The sequence below is a fragment of the Platalea leucorodia genome (genome assembly GCF_965183815.1).
Source record: "Platalea leucorodia genome assembly, chromosome: 19".
NCBI classification, from domain to species: domain Eukaryota; kingdom Metazoa; phylum Chordata; class Aves; order Pelecaniformes; family Threskiornithidae; genus Platalea; species Platalea leucorodia.
Window position 1 is genome coordinate 2464914 of NC_138841.1, and position 20268 is coordinate 2485181.

The 20268-nt window shown below is 41.9% G+C and overlaps 1 protein-coding gene across 4 annotated transcripts; it reads right to left on the bottom strand.

Moving 5' to 3' along the window:
- Positions 1–1143: 1143 nt before the first annotated feature.
- On the bottom strand, positions 1144–19945 carry NUCKS1 (nuclear casein kinase and cyclin dependent kinase substrate 1). Of its 4 annotated transcripts, XR_014230196.1 has the most exons (9): positions 19672–19945; positions 11586–11635; positions 10437–10542; positions 8345–8400; positions 7877–8029; positions 7475–7627; positions 6547–6696; positions 2590–5843; positions 1145–2341 (listed from the first exon to the last, which is right to left on the bottom strand). XR_014230196.1 is itself a non-coding variant. In XM_082330283.1 (8 exons), the coding sequence occupies exons 1-8, from the start codon at positions 19686–19688 to the stop codon at positions 5644–5646; spliced, it is 885 nt and encodes a 294-aa protein (XP_082186409.1). In that variant the 5' UTR covers positions 19689–19945; the 3' UTR covers positions 1144–5643. The 4 variants fall into 4 exon arrangements, 3 of the variants coding, with proteins under 3 accessions (XP_082186409.1, XP_082186410.1, XP_082186411.1); XM_082330283.1 differs by having other exon boundaries at positions 1144–5843; XM_082330284.1 differs by having other exon boundaries at positions 1144–5843; positions 6547–6693; positions 19672–19944.
- Between the last annotated feature and the right edge of the window lie 323 nt (positions 19946–20268).

Here is a 20268-nt window from a genome sequence, read left to right on the forward strand (position 1 = left end):
ACCTTTGAAGAGCAGAAAAATTACACAAGTCATGTTTATGGGTTATAAAAGCCCTTTTATAAAGCCATTTTTAAACAAAACCAAAAAGTTTACAAAAGAAAATAAAAGATACAGAAGAATGAGTTGCTTAATATATTCCAAAAAGGAGAAAAATAAAAGAGGGGACACAATTCCAACATGCTGAACAATAAAGGATTCTTTTTCCTTGTGTTTTTTTTTAATACAAAATACAAGCGAAGGATACACATACTTAAAACAGAGCTCAGGAGCAGGTATGCAGTCCTGGGAACCCTTCAATAAAAGCAAAGCAGGGTTTTGTTATTTTTTTTTTTTTCCTTTCTTTGCAGGTACATACAGAGACTGGAATATGTAAAATTAAGTAGCACAAAAGACCATCACACAATTCTACCAATGTATGTTGCATCTATAAATTCACGAACATGGTCAACAGTCATGTTCACTTCAACCCCTTAAAAAAAAAAGTGTTGTTTTTATTTTAAATAAAGCATTAATGTTACATTCAGACTTAACTCCTAGTACCATGCGGTAGATCTCAGTATTGTCAAGGCATTGCAAGAGCCGCCAACCCTATCGGGCCCAGCGAGGACAGCCACGCCTGCACACACCCCGGCCACGGGCCAGCAGCACTGAACGCTGTTTGCAGCTGCCCCTTCTTCTGTCTGCTCTTGAGATTAAAAAAAAAATTAAATGGGACGGGGAGGGGAACTGCAAAGAGCCTGATTTTTAGAAAAGCTCAACAGGGGATTGCAAATACTCAAGACAAATAGTCATTGCATACCATATAATGATGCCTTGCTGATAGCCAAAGGCCCAAGGCCCTACCTGGAGTCTCCTCCTCTACCTTCAAAGAGATTATTCAGGGTCTGCTGTGACATGATGTTCATGGTTAAACAAAAATTATGTAGCTCTTATTTACAATTTTTTGTAACAATTGCTTCTGCAGAAAAAAAAAAAAGTAAAACTCACAAATCTTCAGAACACAAAGGGAATAAGATGTCAGACACTCCCATGCGCGCACTCACACCCGCGCACTCACACACAAAATACTTCAGGGGCTTTTACACACATTATTCTGGCTTAAGCTGATTGAGTATTTCTCCATCCCACCCACTACCCCTCCCAAAATATATATATAAAAAACCCTTGCCCCAATATACAAAGCATATGCACAATGGTGTTTGCAGTCACACTGAGCATGCTCAGACCGATGGACCCACTCGATTCACCGCGGCTGAAGGGGGCAGGCAGTCTAGAGAGTCACCTCCTATAGTGGTCGATACACAGAGTCAGCACATCGTGAGAACTTGACTAGACTTCGAAATATTTGTGTTCTTTTTAATAGAAAGAGTTCAATGAAAAGACATTCAAATGCCAGTCATCTACTGAAGTGGGAAGTCTAAAACGAGGATACACTTGATTTGGGGAGGTCTCGAAAGGACACTGTCATCTTTCAGAGCTCTGGTGTTCCTCATCGTACTTTAAACAAACCCAAAAAGTCATCTTGGACAGTAAGAACACAACAGTTAGTTTTGCTTCCTAGCTTCATTAGCAGAACTTATATTTAAGCCTCCCAAAACTGTAGGAAAATATTCAAAGTTCAGGGAAAATTTTCTATTTGATCATATACATATAGAATATATAATTTCTACATATAGATGTGAGTCCCCCAAACTACCATATCCTATATGCCAGCAACTATTTTGTGACAGTGTCCCTTTAAATATCCATCTGCTTACACTTCCATATCCTGCCTCCCCCAACAGATGAACATCCACTTCTCAAATATTAAACTCATGGATCAGTTTGTAGTTTTTAAGAACCACGTGTTCAACAATATGATCTGTTATAAAAATAAACACTTCACAAACAAATTACATAAAGCAAAGCACCAGTTTCTACAGCTCAAAAGCTTCCAGCATGTTACAGTTTACTTCCCTCCCTCCTTAACCTGGGTGCCTCAGTGTCTATGGTACCTTTGTGACCATCACCAGCAGAGGGGAAGAAAAAAAAAAAAAAAAAGAAAAAAAGAAAAAAAGGAATTCAAGCACATCTTCTGCCGCTACCCTGGCAGCCCATCACCTGCGGATGCAGCCGAGCGGTGGCACAGGAGCTGAGCACGCTCAGAACCGTTACCTGGCGGCGGTGAGGTTCCCTAGCAGAAGTCACCCAAGGTGTGCTGCTTCTCTCCCCACGCTCTTCTGCTTTGACGAAGTTAAAACAACAAAATTAAAAGCTTCTTGGCTGCCCCATTTCTAAGCCTTGCTCTCACCCATGATCCATTCTGAAACCCATTTAGCTTGACACGTTTGGCTTTCTCATGCTGATGAAACAGAAACCAAAGCAAATAATCTTTAGTATGAAACTCCAACTGAAGTTGCAAATTTTTACTGATCATCAGTTAAAGGCAGTAATATTGGCATATAACTGCAAAACTGAACGTGGTGGTGTGGATTCAGAAACAGAGCGTATGAAAGGATATACAATGGAAGTTAGTGATGAGCTACCATTTTAAGAGTAAGACCAGGGCAGGGCACTGGATTAACTGAATTTGGGAATAAATCCATTTACCTCTCTGCAAAGGCTCCAAAACTACAGCTGTGTAACAGAAGACAATCTTTTCAAAGCTTTCTTCTGTGAATGAAACTTTCTGCTCCGTGAAGAACTATTCATGCTCCTAAAGAAAGGCATTTTTACAGCTTTCCTTCAAGAAATCAGAATGCTTAATGCAAAGTAATTTAAAAGGACATTTAAAAATGTTAAGTCTGCTGCTACTGAAAAATGTTGTGTACTAAAAAAAAAAAATATTAACCTTCACAATTTTCTTCTATCTGTAAAAATGTAAACTGCTGCATTTCTAATAGAGTAACCAAGAGACCATTAGGGCTTAGTGTTTGCACAAATCAGCAAAACAGTAAGATATAGAAAAAGTTACAAAATCCCAGTAGTAGTACAGGATTTATATAGTGTTTGGGTTGTGACAAACTCAAAGATAAGCATCGTGCAGCCTGTAACAGCCATTAGAGATGAACACATGAGAAAGCAGAACAGTTTTGTAAGATAAAGGGCCAAAAATGCCAGGCATAAAATAATCCAGTCCAAAACCTGAACTGAGAACAACAGAAAGGTATTTTTCACAGCCGTAACTTTAGTTAACTCTGTTAGGAGGGAAAAAAAAAAAAAAAAAATTAAGTGGAACTTACAAAATACACTAGTCAGAAAAAATCTGGTCTAGCAGGTAAAGAAACAGCTGTTTAAGCAGATCAGCCAGAGGTATTCTATGTTTAAGTAATCCTTGTACATTTTAATACCAAAAAAACCCTAAGAACCCAATAGACAAGAAAGCTTGAATCAGTCTGGACTGAAGGGGAACAACTATGTGGACCAGACATTCACAAAAGTGTATGCTACCCCCAAATTTAATCCAACTTTTTTAAAACTTGGCCATTTATTTTCCCATATTACCCAAGAAGCACTGGACTAGGAGTGGAGGGAATGCAAGAGACTCCGCTCTCCCAGAGATCTGGAAGGTGGGAAGAGGTGTGGGAGAGGAGAGGGGATTACATTCGCTTCAAGACTGATACTTCCCTCCAGCCTTAAGCTGTTCTGCAAAATTAAACCACTTTAAAAAAAAAAAAAGATTTACAATGGAAACACTGATCATCTTTATTGTAACGGCAACAGTAGTTTCATTATAGTAAAGAATGTTAGAGAACTTAAATTTTTATAAGCCAAGGTAAAGTAATTTACCAGCCTCAATAAAATCCATGGCTATGAATCACACAAGACAATCACTCGGCTGTTATATTAATATTCCGTTCCACATTTTAGGCTCCACACTGTGCTCAGCATCTTCACACTCCCTATGCCATTCAGCCAAGTGTCCTTCCTGGTCATATTAGTGTATCACATCTAAAAGCTCTCTAAAATCCAAACAGGATTAAAAATCTGGTAGCATGTGCACCAGAAATCCAACTAATTAGCTGCCTTATGTTACCTTCGAGAGGCTGGTTACAAAACGTGTACTTCTGTGACAAAGAAAAGATGCAAAGCTTGTCAGCTATAACTGTGAGCAACATACAGAAAGCACAAAGGGTTTAAGAAAAAAAAAAAAAGAAAGAAAAACGGCAGGTCCAGTTTTCAATATTTCCACCAACAAAACATGGCAGCAACCTCTGTATTAGGGTTTGAAAACCAAGGCTTGTGTATTTTAATTAAAGTTTAAAAAAGGATATGGCTGCTTTGATAAAAACACATTAAAATGCCACCACACACATCTGAAGTGTCTCGCATTTAGAGGAACATCCTGCTTTTATTATAAAATGATAGCCCTACTACACTGCTTCCAAACTCCGCTTCATCCCAGCTTCATCCTTTAACACCGTTCCCTATTCAGCACTTCTTAGGCTTAGGGAGCAGAACGATGACCAACAGTTAGAAGCAGACATGTCGATGTGGGAGCAAAGCCTCCCACGCTATAGGATGGAAGGATGAAGAAATGGAAGTGGGATCGGGGAGATGTTCGCTATCGATGGAAGTCTGTCCAACACTGTAGCTGGAGAGGCTGAGAGGTATGACTACGTAGCCTTTCTGAGGACAGATGGAGGGAGAGAAGAGAAACACTTAAGCGTGACTCATGGGATCCGAGACTGACCAGAGCATTACAGGAATCCTTTGCTTCACATTTATAAAAGGACATCCCTCGCCCCAAAAGCTAAAGAATTTAGTTTTACTATCCATTAATTTTTTTCCTTGGAAAAAATTGAAAGACATTTTCCACAATACCAAATGGAAACCAGAGTTTTAAAAACTGTTTTCAATTTCTCTTCCCTATTCTGCCCACCTATAGCCAACCTTGGAAGAAACAAAATAGAGTTAATGGATGTGAGAAGCTTGTAGGTTGTATATCTGAATTTGTATAGAATGAACTGCAATTTGCCTAAAGCAGAATAGTATTCTATCCAGCAAAGACAAAAGATCTCGCAACCTAATTGGAGGGTCTTTTCTAAATAAAAGACAGTGGACCATCTACAAGTCTCTTGATTGCTTTCCATGAAAAACATGCCTGAATCCAAGAAACACAGGTTTTCTCCCCATGTTTCCTCTTCCTCAATTGGAATTCATATCAACTACATTTTTTCTGAGAGTGAACTTGTATCAACAAAAGTCTGTTAAAGCATAGGTTCATTTTTTCCACATATTCAAATACAGAATAATAGTTTTAAAGAACTCTTACCAGCACTGGGAAATCTATTCTACTTAACGATTTGTAAGTATGGTTTCCACGTATCAGTCTCAAACCTTATTGCTTCACAACTGCAGTATCCCTTGAAAAAAATATATATTTAAACGGTCTGTTAATTTGCCTCAAATGGCTTTCAGATTTGGTGGGGGAGGGAGAACGGAATGGCCAACAGAGAACATTGACTTCAAAATATTACTGTATAAGGGTTTCCTCTCATTAAAAAAAGGATACACTGTATTAAACAGCTGAAAGTAAAGACAGCATTCAAAGCCCATGAGTCAAGCCACAGCCAAAACCGTGTTCTACCCCTAAGTATGTTTTCTTTTCCTTTTTCTTTTTTTTCTTTTTTTTTTTTAAACAAAGATTTCCTCAACTGCCATTTAATCTTCACCAGAGGGTGCTTCGTCTTCAGATCCCTCATCCCCTGACTTCTCTGGTGGAGGGCTGGCTGATTTTTTCTTTTCTGGGGGACTTTCAGGCTCTTCATCCTCTTCTTTGGGGGATGGGGTCTTTTCTTTTGTTGCCTTGGAAGCTGTGGGGCGGCCTGCCTTCCCTTTGCCTTTCACTGGACTGGGGGTCACTGAAAAAAGAAAAAGCTTATAAAAGTTATGATCAAAGACAAAAAAAGTCATATGGCTTTACACAAACAGGATTTACAAGACACTTCAATAGCAGGTTTCATTTTGCTTTGACCGTACCACACACGTGGTGTTTTTTGCACTCCATATTAGTAAAGCTGAACTGAAAAGTGAGCTAACAAGATTTTAAAACTATTCAATTGCCAGTCCTGACTAATTACTGGATATGGCGTCATAAACTAACACAGCTAGCCTCTTGTCAAACCAGTACATACGTTGCTATTATGATTTTAGACCTCCTGCAGAAATGCATCAAATTTTCCTTTGGTTCAGATTTCTCCACCTTCCTCCACCCTGAAAACATCACGAAGTCCGTGAGTCCCAAACAAAGCCACAAATTATATTATTTGGCTATGATAGTCAGCAAGCCAGGCTGCAGCATCTCAGTAGGGAAGGTTTTGCAATCTGTGCAGTTTTTGCCAACAAGACATAGATACTAATTCAATCTCTTAATTAAGTAAGAATTAAGGCCACCTTATTATTTCATAGCGCTGCTTTAAATCGTGGCAAGCTACATGAATTAGCCCTTCAACATTATATGTGAATGCTTACTGACCCCAAGACTTCCACTGCGTCTTCTATAACAGAAAAAGAAAATAACTAGCCTCTAAAGCAAACCGCATAACTTTCTTTGCGTAGACTCACCTGTAGCCTTTAGCCTGGGTTTGGGCATTTTCTTTTCTTTCCTCTCTGGCTTGGATTTCTTGGAGACCTTTTTATTTTTCTTTTTTGAACTGCCATAGTCGCTATCATCATCATCTTCCATGAGGAAATCCTCATCACTTCCTGAATCTGCTGAAAGCGCACAGAAATTTAAGTTTTTTGGAAAAAAGGAAAGGGAGCCGAAGATACAGTTGAGAAATCTGCCAGTTAAACTGCAGAGACAGGAAACTAGGACTCTGCGAGCTTACGAGCTTCCCCCTGTCTGCTGTGCTTAAGAAATGTGCATAGCAATGATTTCACACTGGTGGGGATAAAGCACTAGTATGATGAAACAGGCAAGTGTTTTGAGGTCCTCAAAATATGCTCCGTCTCCTGAATAAGTAACCCCCCTCAAAATAAAGAGAATCTCTTGACAGGGAGGAGTAAAGCGATCTTTTCAATGGTACTCTCACTCCATTCTGAAATCATGTTTGTACTCAGTATTTGAGGAACTTACTCCAGTTCATTACCAGCTGAACCCACCTCTTTCTGTACTACTGTCCTACTTTGTTCCATCAATGATAAAGTACTTTTACATCACCTGAAAGTAGCATCAATGCCTCAAAACCAATGGGATAGCAAGAAGCAGCAAAAAGCATTACGAACTTTATAAGCAGCCCTAAAGGATTATTGTAAAGACATGTATCTTTGCTGCAAACTTCGAACAAAAATTCTAGATGTGAAAAACGCAAGCTTGGCCTGTTGGACAGATATGCAGTATCAAATAAGTTACTGAGAAGGACAACTTAGGTCTTCATTGTCACAGTCAAAAACTGCGTTCCTTTTGCTGTCTGGCCAGACCCATAAACTCATGGCTGGTTCTATACCCATGTCACATTGATTTTAACTTTTTACAATCTCATTTACTCACTCTCCTGGAATTGTGCCTCATCATCCTCTTGTTCTTCCTCCTCGCTCCCCACATCATCCATAAGCATCTCTCGTTGTTTAGAAGCTGCTTTGGATGCTGCCTGTCGCTGCTGACGCACATTTTTGTGGTCTTCTTTCTCGTCCTCACTGTCCTCTGCAGCAAAAGTCACCAAGTTATAATGAAGATACAGAATACAGACCACCTAACTGTCTTGAGGTAGCACGTGGGCAAGACAAAGGTCAAGCCATTCATAAGAAAGTTAATCAGGACACTCGCTGAATAACTGAGCTGGGAGGAGAACACGGTCACATTCAACCCAATAAGCACGTTTCTGTAGTCACCCAAGAATGACCACGTGCAGCATCTTTCTCTGCAAAGACTAGCAAGCCTTATTTTTTTTACCTGCAGGCCTTTTCCTGGATTTAGAGGCTGCTCTCTTATTCTTTTCTGGTTTAGCCTTTTTTCCTTTTTTGCTTTTTTGAGAGCTCTCATAGTCACTGTCAGCTTTGCCATCATCTGCTCCTAAGTCATCATCTTCACTGCCAAAATCTTCATCTGGAAGGAAAAGGTACGAGCATGAAGTTTCTTGTATCATTCTGAAATATGGATGAGAACTACAAGGAAGAGTTTAACACACACCTATCTACCTGTGAAGAAAAACTTTATAGCAGCATCACATTACACAAAAAGTATCTGTTATCCCAAACCAGGGCCAGAAGTAACAGCAGTAGAGGCAGCATCTGGCTTAAGGTAAGAGCATGCTTCTCTACTGAGAACAATTTCCTTCCTATGCCCAATCCTACTCCTATTAACTCTTACAAACTGGTCTTTATTTTGAAGATACACTATCAGTACAATGTAGTTAGTTACCTGCCGAGTGTGAATCGTCTTTCTTAGTCTTCACATCTTTTTCTTCTGAATCCTCACTGAAAATGAGAGAAAGACAGGGTTTGACTGCTGTTTTAACTCTGATTTCAGTCACTGCTATATGGAAATTACCCATTTTCAGAAAGCAAACTGATCTCTAGGCTGGGAATATGCATTTTTCCTGGACATTACCATGCTATACTTCAGGGTTACTCAGCTGTGTATGTGGTTATCATGGTTGGAAAGATAACATTCAAACTCTGAATCACTTACAAACTTACACGGAGTCAAGTGAACCAACCAGGAAATAGTAAGGTTGAGATCAATCACGCACTTCGCTCTGAGACCTACCAATAATCCAGATGTCTTCCACTTTACAGTTAGAATTTTGAAGTTTTATATGCTAATGCATGGCTGAGTCTATAAATGGAATAAAGTTTTATTCTCAATAGATTTATAGTCATCGCTTGTCTTTATGTCATTGTTTTCTCTGGAATCCTTCACTCTGTGTACATTGCCGTGTAGCCATTAACTAGCACATATTTGGTCTACAAGCTCCCAAATGATGTCATCTCTGATGGAGTTTCACCACTCCCTTCCAGTGGTTTCAGTCCTCCTCAGAGGGTATCCCTATCAGGCAGGTACCAATGTTCTGTTCTTATCCAAACCCTATCAGGCATTACCACTGTCCGGAGAGGGTTTTCCTTCCAGCATGTAAGAATACGCACTCCAACCAGAGAGTAAATCAGTGTTTTAAACAGGAATGGTGCATACTCTGTTGAGGGCCACCGATGTACAGCATATGCTTCAGGAATGGCTGAACTGCAGAGCTTGCCACGGTCAAGAAATACAATAGATCAAACCTTTGCTACTTTCAAATTTGGCAGTTGGAGCTGACACACAACTTTTCTCAAGGACTCTAATAGTTTAGATAAATTGTCACATTACAGCCCCTCAGGCCCATGTGTCTTCAGTCTTACACAGACAACCGTGGATTTCAATCACTTAAATACGTGAGTTTGTTTTACATGCAAGCCCTCTGCAATGTTTGTGATGCACATAGAAGTGTTCTTACGTACTTAAAAATCCCCAAAGCTAACAGGACATGAAGGTCAACTATTTAGTTGCTTTGGGAGCTGCCTAGCCCAATTTCTTTACATGTCATACCCGTTAAATCTTTGATTTCAGGTGTTACAGGCATTTGCCAGCATGAAAACAGTCTCTCCCTCTCAGTTCACAACAGCAGGTGGACCATGCAAATATGCCCATGCCTACATTCAGCTTCCACCTTATAGAACAGGAGCGTGATGGGGAAGCCTCTCACGCGTACCTGCTGGGAGTTACCTATATTCCAGCAAACAGTGCGACAGAAGAAAGAGACACCTCGGGCTTACAGAATAAGAACCAGCTGGCAGAACCTCCATCCCTGAAGCTGTCATGAAAGCAGTCAATTGACTTAATAGCTCTTATGGCAATCATTTGCTGACCACAGTTACTGTAAAAGGGAAGATACCTTCACTCTACAGGACAGACTTTCACTGTTCAGTAGGGCATCACTGAGAACCCAGTCCTTTCACTATGTTGGAGCAGCTCAATTATCAAACCAAGTTACTTTGTTTCCAAATTAGACAAAACAGGAAATGGGAAACAAAGAACCACAAAACTAACAAATGGCCCCTGCTCCTAACTGCCACTGTACCGTCCCATTTAATCTTTAACCACAGGAATGCTCTGAACGTACCGAAAAACCATGGAAAATGAAATGCACCTTGACACTAACTCACCTGGATAATTGCACTGGTGGCCAATTTTTGTAACTCAGATCCTATTCCTTCCCATTCCAACTGTCTAGCTCTGGAAAGCTATTTTAATAACAAAGTACTAGTGACAAGTACTTGATACGTGATTTCTCTGTCTACTCGAATAAGAACCACCTCAATGTCCAAGCTGGTTATGCAAGCTTTGCGATTAAGAGCTCTCTGTCTTACACTGCAGACCTTGAATTCCACTTACAATCATTCCTCTTAGATACTGCTCCCCACATACAGGACAAGGTTTGGAGACATGTTTGTAACAGACGCAGTGCTTCTTTTACCTGTCCTCCTGAGAATTCTTCCCAGATCGCCTCTTATTTTTAGCCTCCCGGGGAGACGAACGGATTTTCTTGGATGGGGGACCTGAATCTCTTCCATAATCTTCATCTGGACGGGACAGTACAAAATGGTTTTGAATCAAACTCCTAGTTCCCAGCAAACTGACTTCCTCAGCTATAACTTAAACTGACCATTTCATGCACATCAAAAAGAAGCCCTTCAAAAAAAAAAAGATCACAAAGCTTCAAACAAAACTTTATAGAAGCAAAGTCCTGTCTTAAACTAGTGATTTACCTTTTGTGCTGCCAACAGCACAATAAAAATGCCGTGTACAATCAAGTCTGACACAGGAGTATTAGAAAACATACAAAAAACCTCTCAAGAGGACACAGTATCTTAATTTTACAGCTAGTCAGAAACAGTTATTAAAAGTTAACATCCATACATATTTCTACAGGCTTTTAACAGCAAACACTTTATTTACTGTCCTATGATGAGAAAAAGTATGTCATTCTATAGTAGTTTACAGTGTAACTTTTTACAACTATTACACAATCCCTTATACAATATGAGTAACAGGACTACAATTAAGAATTATGCATATTTGTTTCCATTAATTATCAGTGCAACCTCACTTAGCAAACAGTAGCAGTATGTCTATTTTCTAAGGAAACAAAACATATTCCATATGGCTTCCAGAAATATTTCACTAATTCACACAGAACATACAAAGATTTTTTTTTTTTTTTTAGATGCAATTCACAAAAATGCCTGACATTATGGGATTAATTAGAGTCCGCTAAAATAAATTGAAAACATATTTTACTGTAGAAAAAAGTGGCATCGGGGAGATTCTGCCACAGAACATAACATAGACCAAGGAAGAAGACAGTTGCTGCCAACAGCCTCAAGGCACTACAACAATACAAGCGTTAAATAATAAGATTTCTATCACCATTGTTTGTTTAATACAAAACATATGAGAATCATTATATTTTCAAGTACTTATTAACAGTTCAGAGACTGAAGAGCAGAAACGCCTTAGAATTTAAGTTAAAGATGTGACTAGAAGCAAAACAATTAATATGCCAAGCAATAAATGAACAGCTCTAGCCCAAGAACATTATATTGTTAAGAAAAAAGTCATTTACCAGCATCATCTGATTCCTGAAACTGGGAGTAATCGACCACCTTCCTGTTCCTGTTAAAAAGCAGGGGAGGGGGGAAATTAGCAATTCATAATCTCAGAGACATAAAAGCTTTCTTCAAGTAACAAGAAAGTTCCATATCCTTGCTTCCAGTGCAGGATTTGTAGCCCAAAACCATCCCAAGAAAACTCATAAATAAGCCACCTATACCTCTGAAGTCAGATAGGAACACACGGTATACTCTAGCATTTTCTTAAGGAGTTACTATCATAGCCTGGATTATATTCTCGGAATTTGAAAGTGCTTTTTGATAGGTAGCACTCTCTTATGGCTCACGAGCGCAGTGAGGAAGAGCCATCTTAACCTACGCTACGTGGTTCTTTCATTATTAAAACTATACATCTATCGTTATTACAACTATACTAGTGAAAGCACTATTTTAAAGCAGTATCTGTGCCCCGAGATTAAAGACACATTTAAAGAATGAATCAGCCTGAACTTTAAGCCAGAGCTCCCCCTAACTCCCTGTCTCAAAGCTGTGATACTTAAGACTAGGATTCCAGGTATAAAACAAGTCCACAAATATTATCACGAATTAGATAAACATTTCCTAACTGCTCTTTTTTGAATTTCTGCTTCTCACAGCTCTATCTAATCATGCTTGCTGTCACACCTTTCCCCTCGAGATTTTTTTTTCCCACGTGATCCCTGTTTTTAAAGCATTTTAAGTTTTCACCAGGGGCTTCTAGGAGCTTTCTCAATTAGTTACTTTGATGCTCTAACAAGATGCAAGAGAGCGGTTACAATGCTTAATTGCATCACTAGGCAGAACAACGAAGAAGAAATGCATTTCACCCAAGCTATGCTTTTGGACAGCAAGTGAGCACGGACCCATAGTGTCTTCACCTCATCAGCACCTTCTCTGCTCTCTAACCAAACTGAAAGTAGCGCAGGTAACGAGGCATCATTAAGAGTGCAAACGCAATGGCCAATTCTAGACAAAATTAGTTAACTACACAAGCAGCTATTACTGAAACCAATGCCTCATTTGCCAACAAAATTAGATCTGTTTCTCTAACTTACCGAAACCTAAAAAACCGAAATATAAGTAATTGCTGGCTACTTTCTCAGCACCTGTCCCAACTACTGTATTGACGAGACAGAACTGCCCTGTAATACAGCTGCTGAAGGGAACCAAGACAGCTACATAACTGAATTATATTTGAGTTTGAGCTGATAACGCCTCAGCCAAACTCAGACTCCAAACATCCACCTCTTAGGGCTGACATGCAATGGGAAGAGGAGGCACAGCTGAAAAAGGCACCAGAGATTCAGACACCCCTCCACACACACTTACAATCCCTTTGACCCAAAGCCAATGATGAACTTGATTTTGTAGCAATCATCACGTGAACTCACTTTTACAGCTGGAGAAGTCAGGCAAGCGATAGAGTAAGTGACCTACCCAGCATCGCAGACTTGAGGACTGCTGCAAAGAGAAGCCAGCACAAGCCCCATCCAGCACACGAACCACACTGCCCTTCCCCTCTCCTGCACTGCAGAGCGTGACTGTTGAATTTCACAGTCCGTTCCCATAACTGAGCTGCACTTTGTCATCAACATCATGTGTTGCTGATGAAGACTGTTTAGTTGAAAGATACCCCAAAAGTCATTGTTGTGTTCTGGCTGTTGAGCCTTTTGAAATCAATTATAAGTCGCCCTCCTGTACATGTACCTCTATACATGGCTTACAGCAGCAGCCTTCAAAAGACGAAGGAGCATAATTATTTTATTTCAACCCTACACCAAGCTTCTTAAAAAAAAAAACTCCAAAAAAAAAATCCCCAACCCCTCAACAAAAAAAACAAACAAGCAAAAGGAAGGCAAGACCAGTCATTAGATTTCTACAGGCTGAATCCCATCCAAGCTTCAGAGTACGCGTGAGTGGAACAAAGTACAACAGCAACGTGCTACAGCGCACTGCTCACTCACTCGCAGTCCAAATATGGTAAAATACCAATTTAGGGATACAACTATTGGCAAGGTTTGTTATGGTGTACCGTCCAGGGACTCAAATGCCTGTTCCAACAGGTAATCTTCCTGAAGATTGCCTCCTGACCCATCTCACATGGGTGAAAACACTAATTTTATTCTGGTTAGCATCTGAAGAACAATAGTTACTAAATAAGATGTTTGATTTGGTGTAAGTATCAGGTATTAGGGTTTTCTTCCCTCTAAAAGCATAAAGAGGGAAAAAAAAGTAGGATTGCCACGTATTCTGTTCTAGCAGCTTTGTAAAAAAATGGTTTCTAACATCACTTATCTAACCAGCAAGATAAAAATTGCAATATTGCCACCTTGTAGTAAGCTGGTCATACACAGTTTCATCTTGCTTATTTCAGTCAGAGACCCACATTAAATCACGTAGTGAAAACATAAGACAGTCAAATAAAACATTAACAGAAAACATTGTCTATCTATCTCCTTCCTCTTTCTAAGCACTGTACCCTATGTTTTCAGCTAGAAAGTTAATCCTGCTAGGCTCTCATTACCTGGTGAACAGGAGTAGTGATATTTGTATCAAAAAAAAAAAAATCACTTTGGCACAAGAAAACGAGAGAAGACTGTTTGGCTTGCTTTATGTTATTTTGCAGGGCAAGGAGAAGGGTGGAGGAAAGAAGGAATATCTACACTGATATTACTGAAGATAGAAACTTCCAAGTCTTCCCAACAGAACTAGGGAAGCTCACAACAGCAGAGACATCAAACAAACTGCTCTTGCATCTGCCATTCTCCTCACTCTATGCTCACCATTCACCCCATTCAGATCAACTTATGTTTTTCTTTAGAACTGTCAACAGCGCTGATGTGCAATGCTTAATAACTATGAGTCTGCAAAGAGAGACTGCATCTTTTATTACACCAAGGTGATAAAACACAGTAGATAAGTTCACTGGAGTTAAGAGCCAGAAAAAAAATATTGCTGGTGTTGTCAATGAAGAGTATCTCTTTGCCACTAGCAAAAACTAGAAGATGTTAAGGCAAGCAACCAGACATAAAAATAAACTATTTGTTAAATTCACTTAGACTGAGCATAAAAAGGCAGTCTAGTAGACATCTGGGATGGATATTGTTCAATCTGGTTTAAAATATGCACTGAAATTTGAAGATAACTTACTTGGTAATTCAACTTAACATTTAAAGTGCATGCGAGAAGGAACTGGGGGAGGAAAGGTATAGAGAGGTCCCGATAGCCTAATTTTTTAGTAACAGCTGTCAGTCCAATATTTCTGGAATAAAGAGTAAGTCATCAGCACGTTACGTTGGAAGCACTTACTTAGCAAAGTAATACTTGAGTAATTTAATAAGAACTCAGTAATTCTTACAACCCATACTCAAGGCCTATCAAACTGAAATGTTGAAATCATGGAAAGCAATATTAACATTTAAAAGGATCACTACATGCCTATACAACTGAATAAAGATTGTATAGTAATACCACGTCTTCAGCTAGTGAGGTCCCTAAACCCTCAGTCTTTGTAAGTCAACATGTCAGAATACAAACTAACAATCAGTTAGAAAGCTTTTGTTTTGTTAAAAGGGAATGCTTAGATCCCCAGATATTTTCACAGGCATTAAAATCCACAGATAATGTCCAAGTTTAAAAAAATACATAGACTACTGAAAAGCAATGCTAGGAGGAGTCTTCAAAAAGCTAGTAACTGATCTCATCATGCACTGAAGAGGAATGTTTAGGTCAAATGATTACCAGCAGAAGTCACAACCTATCCTCTCATACAATATGGCAAGTAAAATGAAGGACAGATTAAATGGTTACTGAGGGGGTTTTTTTGTTTGTTTGTTTTTTTAACAACTACAGCATTTAACCAATACAACCATCAAACTAAGCACTGGCGAAAGAAGTCAGGGACCTTTCTTCACCTGAAGGGCGTGGTGCAGGTCTGGCACAGAGTGGTCAGTTTCACTTTCTGGTTCTCATTCCAGTTGGTAAAGGTGTCCCACTTTGAGGTCAACACATTATCAATAAATATTGCCATTAAAAGCCCCCCCTTTGGTGCCTTTTTTATACACAGACAGGAAAAAAGACAGATAGGAAATATTTCTTATAGGTATTTTCAAAGTTGTGCAAAACAAATATGCAGTGCTAGATTTAGGCCTTCAATGAACAGACATCCACTTACAATTACGCATCAGAAGTTGAAACATCGAAGCCTCGTGACAGTTATGTACCTAAACCACGTCACTATGGTGTTAGTCTATTTAAAAATTGGCACAACTGTACTCAGACAAGACTCACCGACTAGAGGTTCCCAATTACAGAGGTCATTGTTTGGGTCTGGACTTGGTGTAACTCCAAACGACTAGGCACTGCTCATGGTATCTGCAGAATTTTTAGGGATACACATGACTTGAAACTCCATAAAACAATTAAATGATTTATGCAGCAACAGTTTAAGCAGTCTTGTGCCCATCCTCCATTTGAACCTAACTACAATTGAGAAGGTTTAAAAATACAATATAGAAATGTTCTGATGCAGAGCAGGGGGGAAAAACCAAACCCCAAAACACACACACACACACAAATCAGTTCTGCAACCTGTGTTGTTCCTGGCATTTTGATTTTTATTGTACCTCTACCTTGCTCTTTGTTTCTCTTTAGATTGAAAGTTTTCAGAGCAAGGATCATATCTTCTTACTTATCTGGAAAGTGTCTATAGCTTATCTCTGGACACCACCACACACTATTACTCAAGTCAAATGCCAGTCCCCAGCAAAGTGTTGCTTTCCTGCTACCCCATGGAAGTTTTCCAGAATCACAATATTTGTACTTTGCATCGTCCAGGTACAACACTGGCAACAAGACACGTTATATTTAATAAATACATTTCTTCCTGCAACTAAAATTTCAAAGGACCACCCTTCCACTGTAATGTCAATGCAAGGCTGGGATTCAAGAGTTGCCAATAAAGAAAAACTAAGCACGTAAAGCCTCGAAGCACTGAGATAGATCAATTAATAACTGGCTTTAATCTGAAAATGAACAACCGAAAAACCCCTGTGATTTCCGTACCTGCACGCACTCTTTCATTTTGCAATGCCTGCAGGAGAGGAGTACCAGCAAGTGAAAGTGACCAGAGAGGAAAAGCAGAAGCAAGCTCCATCAAATTTAAAGTCAAAATTCTTTCTTAAAACACAAGAATTGATGCTGCATATAAAAATAGTAGCTCAACATGGTTTATTTCATTTGCATTCAAGAATAAATAGGGACATAATAATATAACCACCAACTCCAAATGCTCTTTGCAGTACTTCAGAAGAGTTAGCCACAAGATGCAGAGGTTCAATAACTGCAGGTTCCTTTACTTTTTACTTCTTGCCATTTTCTAACAATAGTGCAGATACCATCACTATCCACCCAGGAGAAGTTTAATTGCGTAGAAAGTCCTTGGCTCTGAGTGCCAGGCACATGAAGCCTGTAAGTACTGGAACTTTATTACTACTTCTCAACAATTTTAAGAAACTGACTTCAACAGCCAGACTCAGTCTTAAGGCAGTCTTCCACCGACAAGTAGAGTAGAAACTGGGGATATTTGTTGGATTCTATAAAGTTCATTGTTTTAGGTGCGTATATATTCCCTAGAAACTAGCAGATGTAATAAATTAATTCAAAGACCACTGAATAGAGGAAAACCTTTCCAACACTAAATCTTATTCAGATGAGGAACCTTTCACCAGACTTCCCTATTACCAACACAAAGCTAAGATATTCAGTAAAAAAAAAAATATGACACAATTTTAAAAGTTTTAGATTTAAATCTATTAGGAGAGTTCTCCAGTTACTACCAAGTAGAGCAATATCATGTACTAGCCACTGAATATTTACTTTTTCCCCCCTGAAAGGGCTATTAAATACAGCCAGATAGCGGACTGCTGGATCTATTCCTGACACATGCCAAAAGGTTTTCTGCTACTAACGGCCTGCTGGACTTTGGCACTTAATTTTCCTGCAGACCAGTGCCTGTCAACTGAGGGTAAGACAAATCAGATCTTTCACAACACTGCAGGATTTTACAGATTTTTTCAAATTATTTTTTAGAAATGATTGCTTACGAAGTTACTTAATACCAGAAACCTTAGAAGCTATACTTTTAAAGGTACACCACTTTCCTTACCTGTAGCAAGACTCCAGTGCTGGCAAGTAAATCACCAGCAGAACACACACTGAAGTGTCACCCTGAGCAGCAAAGTCACATCACCACGGTATTCCAGAGCGCAGGCACTGTCATTCAGGATCAGGCCACTAGTCCCTCTAGTCCAACATCCTGCCTTGCAAAAGGCCAAAGCCTGATGCTTCAGAGCAGGGGATACCCACTCCTGTTAACCCACCTTTGGCACCCGAGACAATTCCCTAAGACTGGAACTTTGAGCTTTATTTACCCTTACCTTTGCATGCAGGAATACACTACTGGTCAAAAAAAGACCTATGAAGACCCAACTGTTTCACTAATCACTGTGCCAGTCCTCCCTACTTAGCAAAGTAGTCCTAGTTTCCATCTATTTTTTAAACTGTCACGTACTAGAGATATTACTTAAATATGAAGGCTATCACCTATAAATGTATATATGTAACTTTTATAGCCTCAATTAATTTCATATTTATTATTCCAAAAGATCCAAAATACCTAGGATCCACACACCAGATCAGGCTTACTGGGAATAAAACTACAACCAGTTACATAAAGAATCTTGAGAATGAAAAAAATTCAGGGCATTCTAAGAATACTTTATGAAACCTCTTACCTTTTCTATACAGACAATTTAAATTACAAGTTCACACTCCGAGTACTTTCCAGAGAAAAATAAAAAAGAATACACACCTCCCCCCTCAGTAAACTTCCAGATGCATGGCAAGTTCTCTATGCTGTGGATTTTCAAAGTGATCACGATTCAACAACGTAGCTAAGATTCCCCTGCAACTCCAGGTCCAACGCTGGTTAACTGAAGACATAAACACCACGACCTCCTCCTATACCTCCTATACTGCTGGGGAGAGCACAGCCCGTTCAGCTAAATGGCCCACGGTTTCCTCCTCCCCACGACCTAAAATCAGCCCTCTCGGGGTGGGGGGGAGGAAAGGGGGGAAACACCAGTAGGAAACCGACCCGGGGAGAGCAGTTAGCTACCGGGCAGGAGGAAAAGGGCGTGTGTTCAGTGCTGTTCCCACCAGAGGGGGCGGCTCCTCCGAACTCCTCCCCTAAACGTGGTTTAACTTGTATGTACAGCCCCTCTCCTCCAGACCCTCGCTGGTCACGGCGTATTGCATGCGTGTCCCCTCCCCCAGCCCGCACGGCGTGCTCTGCTCTGCCCCCCCTTCCCCCTCTCCTGCAAGGGGGTGCGGGGGGGCTGCGACAGAGGCCTGCTGGCCAACACCGCCTCTCACCCGCCCGCCCTGCACCAAGTGGGTCACGGGGGATGGCAAAGATTCACTTTTTTTTCCCGTTACAAAATGTGGGACGGCCGCACGCAGCCTCTCCCAAGGCCTCCTCCTTTGCACCCCCGTAAGGGCGCAGCGAAAGGCGCTGCCGCCTCCCCGCTCCGCCAGCAAGCCCGGGGCGATGCACATCACCCCACGCCAGGCCAGCAAATTAAAAAAAAAAAAAATATAAAAAGTTGTAAGAAAAAAAAAAAAAGCGGGAGGGGGGATAGACGAGAAAACGGCCCATGCTGCATCCGCGCGGCCTCCCTGCCCCCTCCCCACGGCCACGCAGCCGCCCCTCGCCCCGCGGGAGCCCGGCCGCACGCCTGCCCTCCAGCGAGCCTGCACCGTCCTGTCCTCCCCGCCCCTCCGCGCCTCGGCCGGGCCCGGCCCGCCTCGGGCTGCCGCTGCCCCGGGCACGGCCTGCGGCGAGGCCTGCTGCTGCGGGGCGGGCGGGAGGGCCTACACGGCCGGGCCGCCGGCGGGGGCCGGGCCCGGGAGGAGGGAGGGAGGGAGGGAGGGAGGCAGCGCTGGCGCCGCGGGTGGGAGGAGAGGCGGGAGCGGGGCCTCCGCGCTCCGCCAAGGACTCACCTGACAGGCCTGGACATTTTCCCCGGCTGCTCGGGCCCGGCCCGGGGGACGTCGCCCAGCGCTGAGGGGAAGGAGGAAAAAAAAACGGTCGCCTGGTGCGGGCTCGGCGTCGCCCGTCCCCTCCCCGGCGCGAGCGGGAGCCCTGGGCCCAGCGCCTCAGGCCGCGCCTCCGGAGCCGCCTCTTCCCCCTCAGGCGCTGCCGCCGCCGCCGCCGGCCCGCGCCCCGCCGCGGGAGACGCCCGCTGCTCTGCGTGGGCCGCGCGGCCCCCCCCGCCCCCGGTCACCGCTCCGCCGCCGCCGCGGTCGCCGCCGCTCGCCGATCCCCCCCGCAAAATGGTCGCGTTCGCACCGCCGAGAGGATGCGAGCGGGGGGCGGTGCAGCCTACCCCGCTGGCACCACCTCCTCCCCCGCTCATTGGCCGCGGCGGGCGGCTCGCCGCGCCCCATTGGCTAGTTCGAACCATCACGGCGGGGCTGACCCTGCCCACTCTCCCCGCGGGGAGGGGAGGGGGGCGAGGACGCCCCACACGCTCAAGCTGCTGTGAGCGACAGAGCGGGCCGCGGCGCTGCCGGCAGATTCGCCACCGGCTCCCGGTG